The 10,685-nt window shown below is 32.0% G+C and overlaps 1 protein-coding gene across 1 annotated transcript; it reads right to left on the reverse strand.

Annotated features, from left to right (window-relative positions):
* Nucleotides 1–308: 308 nt before the first annotated feature.
* LOC131602251 (gamma aminobutyrate transaminase 3, chloroplastic) lies at nt 309–8,534 on the reverse strand. The gene is made up of 19 exons (XM_058874318.1): nt 8,375–8,534; nt 6,823–6,965; nt 6,242–6,326; nt 6,029–6,101; nt 5,020–5,117; nt 3,907–3,999; nt 3,444–3,517; nt 3,317–3,355; nt 3,118–3,206; nt 2,956–3,032; nt 2,795–2,869; nt 2,165–2,212; nt 1,993–2,076; nt 1,818–1,905; nt 1,659–1,737; nt 1,470–1,560; nt 1,304–1,382; nt 825–940; nt 309–510 (listed from the first exon to the last, which is right to left on the reverse strand). Exons 1-19 carry the CDS (start codon nt 8,408–8,410, stop codon nt 436–438), a joined length of 1,542 nt encoding a protein of 513 aa, XP_058730301.1. The 5' UTR covers nt 8,411–8,534; the 3' UTR covers nt 309–435.
* Nucleotides 8,535–10,685: the final 2,151 nt, after the last annotated feature.

The following is a 10,685-nucleotide window of genomic DNA, read 5'->3' on the forward strand; positions in this document are numbered from 1 at the left end:
ATTTTTCAATTTTATCACAATCAAAAATTAATTTGTTGTTGATCTCTCCTTTTCCCATTTCGGAATAGAACGAATAATGATAACAGTCATTTTATGTGTGATGGTTATATTTTTTCTCGTGTACCATACTTTAGATGGCTCAGCTTTATGCTCAATGTAACACTTCATTAACCTATTTGATTACCAAGTATCAATCTCATTTATTCCCTGATTGAAATTTAGATCTTATAAATTATAATAATTAAATTTGGAACTGCACCCTCACAATTTCCTTTAATGCAGTTTCATTTAAGAGGAATAGAAGTTCATTATCGAAAAGATTGGAATAAAGGTTTATTAAGAGTAAATGGTCCGATAAGTTATTACAATAAGTAATTCCTCTTTACACGAAGGAAGAAGAGTTTATTATTTCATCATCATCATTGTGGGGCTCGGCTACTTGCGTTGAGACTTAAGCTCCTGTACTCTTTTTTCAGTAGCTCGTAAAGCTTTCCCATATTTGCTGATCAACTGGGAAAAAGGAATACAAATCTAACTTATAATGAAATGTAACTTTAAAGCCTGCATTTTAGGATCATATGGGCACCAAATGTCTACTGAATAATAATAAAAATAAAAATGAGGGAGATAAAATATTCAGTCCTCCCCCTCTCCTCCAAACTGAGCCTAAATAACCTAGGATGTTCGAAAAGTGTGTTTCTTCACAATCATATTCAACAATTTTACTTTTTGAGATGGCTTTTTTCTGTTCCAAGTGTCGAATTTTAAGATAATTTTCTCAATTCTATTAAGTGGTAATAAAAGAATTTTGTTTGTGAAGTTACCTCATCAACTTCTTCAGCGGAGATGATAAGTGGTGGACATATCATGATATTATCTCCAGCTACACGAACTACCATGCCATTTTTCTCACATTGTGCTCCAAAATAGGCAGCTACTCCTGTGATATACATCAGTGTCAGAACTAACTGGTTATATGCCCACATCCACATAAAAACAGCACGCTGATTCAAATTTAAACCAATTAGTTGATTTATCACAAAAAATCAAAGTAGAGCAGAAAAGATGAGCCATTATAGACCTAAAAACCAATTTCTTTATCATTTTTATAGACTCTGAACTTGAATGGAAGCAGACGGCAGACCACATTTATATGTCTCATTCAGATTGCAGTTGTTTATCAACGGTTAGCGATATACAAGTATGCTACTCAAAGTAATGAAAATGTCTCCGGACAGAATAAAAGTGTGCTGTGTAAATTAAACGTGCGAAGGAATGGGTGAAAAATAAGTCTTGAACTTGCCCCATTCAGAAGGAAATGGATCATTAGGTGATTTGTTGTCTGCGAACTCGGTCCCCGAGATCAAGCCAGTTCCCCGTATCTGCAGATGCAGAAGCGTTACCGTTTTCATGCATTTATATCCAGTTATCGACCACATAATTACAATTAACCAACAAAAATTATATACCTCTCCAATGATTGGGCTATCAGAAAAAGCTTTTATACCATCTTGGAACCTAGGAGATATCTTGTTCACTTTGTCAACGATATTTCTTTCCCTGTGAAGATAAGAAATTATCAACGCCATAGCCCAGAGGTGAAAGCAGATACAATAAGCTTCACATTAGATTAAAATGGTAGAAATGAAGGAACACACTTGTAGATCTTGAGTGATTCAAGTGCAACAGCACAGGGTACAGGTGATCCAGAATAAGTGAACCCATGAGAAAATATTCCTAAAATAAGTAAACATGCGTCAGAAATACTAAAAACTTAAAGATGAGGGTATTGAATGAATGAAAATGAACCATTATACCAAGTTTGCTACTCTGAGAATGTATAACTTCGTTGATTTCTGGGCTCACCAGAACAGCTCCAATTGGCATATATGCCGAAGAAAGTGCCTAGATTCAAACAGAAAATGAGGAACATAGCGCAAACTTCTAAAAATATGAAAAGGTGAATCTCTAATTAGAGATGTTCCAATTTACCTTTGCCAAGGAGACAAGGTCTGGCTTAATATTATATTTATCACATCCAAACATTGTCCCAAGCCTCCCAAAGGCACAGATCACCTTCCAAAGAGACATATAACACAACAATCAGAATGGAAAACTCCAAACAGGATATCTTATGATAGCATTTGGAGAGTTAAGGAAGTACCTCATCCGCAATAAAAAGGATATCATACTTCTTAACAACAGCTTGGACCTACAGGAGAATTAAATGTTAGAAGAAAAAAGTTGGTTTCCTTCTTTCATATTCTTTTGTTTTTGGAGAAGAGGAAGAGAAAAAATTATGTAAATTAACATCACATTCTAAAGAAACTCCCAAGCAAATTAAGCATGGCATCAGTTTGCTAAATGGAAATTTTTAAAAGTGCAAAATGGCATCAGTTCCATCCCATTACATATATATTCATCCTATTCTACTCCATTTATTCCACCAGTTGTTAGATTTTTCAGTGTTTAGACAATGAATATCGTAAAAAGAAAACCATGGCAAACAATGAATTATTAGATAGCTTAGAAGAAATTTTTAGGGCCAATTTGGTTTGAGAAATAAGAAAATATTGCATTTCTTACTAATAAATAAAAATTGGTACTTCATTTTTTTTAATAATTTTGTTGTCACCATTTCATAAAAATCCCTAAAAATGGAAAATAAGGTGAAAACAAAGTGTGATACTTTCGTAAAAACAGAAATAAATAGTGTTTTCTAATGACAAATTGTCCTTGCATCCAGTTTGAAAATGTGGAACTCGTGTCTGAAGCATTGATAATGAGAAAATACCTTTTCAAAATAAGTTGACGGTGTAAGAATTACGCCTCCAGCCCCCATCACTGGTTCTGCAATAAATGCAGCAATCTGTAATAAAAATGTATGAGTTAGTAATAATGTTGATGTTCAAGTAGAAGGAAACACTTTACATGCATATATTAATATATTATTACTGTCTCCGGCCCTTCTTTCAGAATTAGCTTCTCCAAATTGTTAGCCAATCTGGTTGAAAACTCTTCCTCAGTCTCACCTGAGATGTCATAATCATGCATAATATTAATAACTTATGATATATGTAACATATTACTAAAAACCATGTCCATATAAATAATGACCTGGAAGATGATACCGCCAGTAGTGTGGACAATCAGTATGCAAGACAAAAGGAGCTGGCAGATCAAAATTTTTATGCATAGCCGGAAGACTGTAATAAACATTGTCCAGTTAATTGAATAAATATTTCTCTTCTTAAATAGCATAAAACTGTTCTACATAAGCACAAGTTTACAGGAAAAAAATGATTGTTCATGGTACCCAGAAAGACTGGCTGCTATCAATGTTGAACCATGATACCTGACAAAATGCAAAAAATACTCAAGTTACTATGCATACTTTTCAGGTATATTACAGACAGCAGCATTGATTGAGATGTCATGCTTACGATTTATTAAGCGCTATGAATTTCTTCTTATTTGGTCTTCCAAGTGCATTGTTATAATACCATACAATTTTTACCTGTGAGAAAAGAACAATAATATACATATATGGAATAATTTAGCTAAAACTTATTCTACATAAACTGTGTACGTCAATATTTGTTGACATGACATCTATTCAAAACCTTACATAGATTACATTTATTTAAGGGGAACCACATTTGATTGAGAATATATTTCATTTTGTCTTATGTATTTTAGGTGCTTCATAGCTCTTAGATTTTCCCTGCCGGTGGTATTTGTTACATGCAGAATTTGTTTGAGATTACTTTTGATGCTAAACTTCTATTTTGACAGAGAAAGTGAACAAATATGATTTGAAATATATATATCCTACAGTTAAATGAAATTTTATAGGAGAACATGTAGGACAGTAACAAATCAAAAAGGATAATTGATCTGACATACCTGAGTGTCGTTGGCTTCTGATCCACTATTAACAAAAAAAGCTTTAGCCATTTTTCTGGCTGTAAAAAATTCTAGGAGTTCCTTGGCTAGATCCTGTATGAGAAATATATATTAGGTATATCAAAAGAGAAATTAAATGATTCAACATCAACTGTGCACATGACAAGAAGGTTACTGATTTTTTGAGGATAAAGACGGTTTAGCCTGTATAGGAGTTGGATAGTTTAAATAAACAAAGATATCACTCCCAACCCTTTCACTCCCCGCAGTTACTAAGAAGATTCTAATCATATTAAGAAGCTTTAGTCCATATTACATACATCTTCAAGAAACCTTTGTTAAAATATAAATTCCAGCAAGTAATTGATAAAACAGCAAGTATCAGCTTTTTACGTTATTCAATTAACTACCTTCTTAGTTAAATTACTCAAAAGAACTTCATTCAAACACTTGTTTATCATAATCTCATATAATCAATTGGTAATCTCAGAATTATTTCAATTATTTTTTATACTGCGTTACCGTAATCTGAAATCTTAAATATTCAAAATTCTAAAACTTAAAAGCTGCTGCAATACTCCGACTAACCGTCTGAACTACAAGTAACAACTTTAGATAAAGCTTCAATACTTCTAGGTTCGAAATTTTCAAGGGTCGCATTGCAATTCAACCCTTATTTCTTATGACTATCTCTAGCACTTCAATAATATTGCCTATAGTAAATCATGTCTAAAAAAAGTCATTTAAAATCACTGGACTTCATCCATATGTAGGGTCCATGCATTGGTACTATTCAAAAACAAAAATGCTAACATGTGCCCTAAGGGAGTATTTTATTCATTATTGGGGCTTCTACAAGTCTTTCTCCATGCATGCATAAACTACCTAAGGCTAGATTGTTCATCTTTTTCCAATAGGTTTTACCCAGACATTTTCTCCAACAAATTCATCCGTAACTTTAGCCTTGTGACCATTGTGGGGGATCTCTTGTATAACAGGAAGAGCAAATAAAAGGGAGAAATAATGCAGAAGCAAATTATAAATATTATAAATAAGAAATATAAGCAAGCATGAAATGATGTTGAGTTAGCTATAAGAGATTGATATGAATACCAATGAAGGTTTTGTGGTTCGATTCCAGAAGGAATGGTAAAATGGCAATTTCTTTAATTGTGTAGTGGCAGCATCAACAAGGCGTTGCTCGCTCCCCCCTGCAAAATAAAATGCATATTTTGTCAAAATAAATCCGTTCTATTCACAAATGTGGTTGAAAGAAAATATACCCCCGCCTTAACATTAGTATCTGAAAGTAAATTATAATTAACAGATACTATCATATAAAACATTTTGATAATGATAACAATTCTTAGAAGTTTATTGAAAATTCAAATTTACTGACAAAGTTAGCACTCTATCTCTATGTAAAAATGGTGAGGACAGTTAGCCGAAGAGAGTCCTAGGACTAAACCTCTGTTAAGGTTCCAAACACTTGATGTTAGGAATAGCCCCCTTGTGGCAGTTAGGTTTTGTTAGGTGCTAGTTGGCAGTTATCCTTTTGTACCTTGGAAGATCTATAAGGATGACCTAGTGTAGTTAGGAGGTTAGGATTTATTTTGTTTGCTTGACTGGATTACCAGTATGCAGAGAGTAGTCTCTCTAAACTAACTAGCTGTAGGTAGTTATTTATTACAATAGAATTCCTTGTTTACTAAGTACTAGGTTTCTAATGTAATTTTAATATTGTAAAGCACAAGCTACTAGAAGTGTAAAAATCCTGGATCTTTACACAATTCAACCACAAACCTACAGCACATCCACGCAACATGTGAAACACATTCTATGACATTACAGGTCATTCTTTCTGATGAAATATCTCTTTCAATCCCCTAAGTTCAATAACCAGGGCATTCTGCAAAAATAGTCGCACAACTCTGCTTTTTATTCTTGTATATATTAGTAGATTTGATCGCAAACACATGCTGCTAAAGATTGATTGAGAACATGAACCAAAGGAATGTCATTAAGAAATGATTACAATAAAGGAAATTTGAGATATCAAAGCTTAGGAAAAATGGATAAATAAATAAATAAGTAAATAAGCAGAAATAAAAATAACATATACCTAAGGCAGTGGACCATAGACCAGCAAGTGCGTCAAGATATTTCTTCCCATTAATGTCATACACATAGCATCCCTGGAATAATAAATCAGGTAAATTACACACAAAAACTAGTTGTTTTTTTTAATAAAAACAAAGTAAAACTTTATTTACTAATGTACTACTACATTAGAGTAATCCTATTAAAATCAAAGAAACATAGCATGGAAGTACACCTCAGATTTTTCAATAACCAAAGGATCCAAATCAGTAGCCTGCCACCCAGCTGTGAAAGGGGCAAGCATATCATGGCCCTTGAACCTGAAATAATCAAAATACTTCAGCAGATTCACACAAGGTAATCATATCAAACTTAAACTTTAAGATTAATTTCCATTGTTTGCTTTTAAATAAAAACTTCGTGCATGGACTCTCCTCCAAAACTTTTTTCTTGACCTATGGCTACTTCCAGCTTCTACAAAACTCAATAATAATTTCAAGAGAAGGGCGTCAGATTATGTGTCCAATAATATTCATCAACGAATTTGAATTATAAACACCGGTCTAGAGGGGTGGTTGTCCCAATTATTCAATTCTTCCATTGGATAATAAAAGGGTATTTACACCTCTGCTTTAATCCAATTAGCATGTTTGAAATCTCAAGTCTTAACATAAGAAGAGAGTGATAAAATCCAGCACCATAGTTTATCATAGAAAATAGCGGTCGTCTTATCAAGCTCAAAGATGTCAAACTAGATGAGTTCAAGATAGTGATGTGCAGTAAGTGGTAAACAGTTAGCATGGCAGAATCATATACCCTTGGCCAGGTTTCACATCAGCAGTTGAATTATCAGTTGCCAAAGAAGACTCTGTACTACTTGACCTAGACCATAAGGGAGCCTGAAGTAGATTTTCCTGAAAGCATCTGGGAACTGCTGCACATACTAAAGCTGAAGCCCTCTGTAAATAAAAAGAAAAAAAGGTAAGAATAATAACAGAACCGAGTAACAGATAGCGTTTTGGGTTCACGGTTAAAGAAACAGCAATAGAAACAGGCAAGGCAACCAAAATATTAAAATTCTAGACAACATATTTACCACCTTCAAAAATTAATATATTGCTTCTAATTTAGAATTCACATATATTGGAAATTTTTTACTGATAATGAAATTTTTTATTTTAAACTTATTTCACTAATAATGAAGCTTTTTATTAATCCGTTAGAAAAGAAAATAATGAAATACTAAAAATCTAAAAGCATGAAAACTAGACAGTCAGAAAAAAAAACAAACAATGAAATACAAGACATCTAAAAGCAACTATACATTATCAGATGCAGGCATACAATGAATTCTTGAAATACCAATAGCCATTATTTTATAAATTTGTTAAACCAAAGGTATAAAAATGTAAATGCTGTTCTAAATTTAACATACTATATATGAGGAATACCCCAAAATTGACAGTGCTGTCTAAGCTAATGTGTCAAGTAGAAGAAAATCAAATAATCTATGGGGAGGAAGCAAAAATGCTTAGATCCTAGTGATATTCTTCCTGAATGTTTGGTTTAACTTTTAGAAGAGCCAACAGCAATTCTAGAAGTGCAGAATTGATTTTGGAATGATTATAAGGTATTTGGTTCTTCTAAAGTAGAATTGATTTTGGAATGAATATAAGGTATTTGGTTCTTCTAAAGTAGAATTGATTCTGCCTCCAGAATCAATTCAACTTGAAACTAATTTGTAAGGTATTTGAGTTTAAATGTGAATTTTACATTGAAATTTACTATTCAACTCAATTCTATCTAAATTTATCCAAACATAATTCTACATAAATTTATCCAAAAATAAATCACTTCAGATAGAATCAATTTTCCAGAATCAGTTCTTTTCACAGCATAACCAAACACACACTTAAATACAACAATTTATTTGCACATCTAAATTTTCACACACAACTTATCCCTTTTGTTTTTCATCACATTGCATCACTCATCATCTCTTTCTTATATCTCTACTTTTTCATCCCTTTTTCTATTACTTATCTTTATATCTCTGTGCCTTATCAAGTGTATACACATCACACAAATGTGAAATAATTTAGTGGAATTTCATTTCCATAAGCTTGAATATTGCTCAATTTCATAAAACTCCAATTCGTTATCTCATTCATCTACACACAAATTATAAACATAAATCATTTTTCATTGCAATCATGCAAAATGTCAAAAACCTATTATACAGAAAAGATAATCACACCCGATTCAAAGTTCGATTATATAATAGATCAAAGTTTTCATCAAGCATAAATGAAATCCGTAACTGCAAAATCGAATGCGAAAAAAGTGAAGTCGGAGAGAAAACACGTGCCTTGGTTCTGAGTGTGGATCGGATGAGACTGTGCATGGTTGATCTTGATGAACAACGAAGATAGAAAATGAATTGAAGAAAATGAAGAGTTTGAAACCTGATTGATGACTGTGAAGAAAAAAAGTTCCTATTTATAATATCGTACTGCACGGATTTGATAGTGTTGGCTTTGTAGTAATCATAGTGAAGCGTGACAAGGTGGGACCCAATGAACAATAAGGCGTGATATTATTCTCCCATTAAATCTGAGTAATTAATTTTATTAAAAATTTTAATATCCTAACTTACAATCTATTAATTCAAGAATCTCATCCGTTTAATGTCAAAGCACTGTTACTTTTTTTTTATAAACAGTTCTAACTTATAAAATTCCAAGCTATTAACTGTTTTTAAAACATATTGATCCAATTGGTAAAAAATAATATTGAATGGAAGAGATTAGTACGTGGGTTTTGTTTTGATACGTGACTCTATCATTTTTTATTTATTTTAATAAATGTATGCAATCTGATTACGCAACCATTCAACCTTACTCAAATGGGGAGGAAAGAGCATTTGTGGAGAGGACCTACAACTTTTGTTTTGGTAAGATAAGATCTATTAATAAATACTCTCGTATTATAGGATAGTTTTTTCTATATAGTATTTGTTTTTTTAAGGTGTTGTATCAAAAACATTATTGATATTTATACAGTGGTCTAAAAATTAATTTTTATTACTTACAAGTATGTTTATATAGTAACAAATAAAGTGTAAGCAATATTATTAGTTTATATTAAATTAAGAAAGTTGTAACAAATAAATGTAGAAGATACTAATTAAATTATTGCATGTTATTTGATATATATATATATATATATATATATATATATATATATATATATATATATATATATATATATATATATATATATATATATATATATATATATATAGGGGATGTATCAAGTAGGAGGAGTTTTTAAATAAGAGATAAGAGGATTTAATGCTAACCATTGAATTAATCAAGAGAGAGAATTAAATTATTTATTAAAATATTAATATAATTATTATTTCTCTCTCTTGATTAATCCAATGGTTAGCATTGAATCCTCTTATCTCTTATTTAAAAATCCTCCTACTTGATACATTCCCTATATATATATATATATATATATATATATATATATATATATATATATATATATATATATATATATATATATATATATATATATATATATATATATATATATATATATATATGGTCTAGCCACATCAACCTTATTTATCCAAGTGTCTTTCATAAAAATTATTTTGTTTGAGAATTATAAATAATTGATGATGAAATGAGGCAGGTTTCAGGTGCGATAGAGTCTACTTTGATGTGTGGATTGAAGTGGATTTAATTGTTAGCATTTTAACATGAAAATTTCTTCACCCACCTCCTAACCTTCTTGCCCACCCCTGGTGAATTTACCACACTACCCTTTGTTTCGGAAGTTCATTTCCGAAACTGTACTTTTTTTCTTAAAAAAAGTGTTTTCGGAAATGTATCTCCGAAAACGTGTTTTTTTAATATAAAATATTGATTTCGGAGATGCATCTCCGAAATAAAGTTACTTTTCAGAAAATGTGGTGTTTCGGAAGTTCATTTCCGAACGCACCCCCCTTGGAGAATTCGGAAATGAACCTCCGAAAATATGTCTGGACAGAATAAAATGAAAAACAACAACAATTCGCTTTATTTAATTGGGTGAATATTACAACGATAATATTACATAAAATTAAAGTTACATATTGTTGAACACGGGTAGGTGGGGATGAGAGAGTGGTGGGGAGAAAAAAAGGCTTCCAAATTTCAAAAGGTGTACTACTGTAAGTAACAAATGACGGAGGAGGTGTAACCGGGGCCGGAACATATGACGGAGGAGGTGGATGTCCGGAGGAAGAAGAACCGGAGGTACGTCCACCGCGAGACAAAGGAGCCAATCAATGTAAGCTATAATTTATCATTATCATCAGGGGACGTCATTACAAAAAATTGGGAAAAAAATCTTATTATTTTTAATCTTGATTTTTTAGAAATGACGTCCCCAGATGATAATGATAAACTATAGCTTACAATGATTGGCTCCTTTTGTCTCGCGGTGGACGTACCTCCGGTTCTTCTTCCTCCGGACATCCACCTCCTCCGTCATATGTTCCGGCCCCGGTTACACCTCCTCCGTCATTTGTTACTTACAGTAGTACGTATTTTTATTAACATGATAAATCCAATACAAAAACATTGTGCGATACAATCCGAAATCCGAACAAAACAAAACAAAAC

Source organism: Vicia villosa, linkage group LG5 (assembly GCF_029867415.1).
Source record: "Vicia villosa cultivar HV-30 ecotype Madison, WI linkage group LG5, Vvil1.0, whole genome shotgun sequence".
Classification (NCBI taxonomy): Eukaryota; Viridiplantae; Streptophyta; class Magnoliopsida; order Fabales; family Fabaceae; genus Vicia; species Vicia villosa.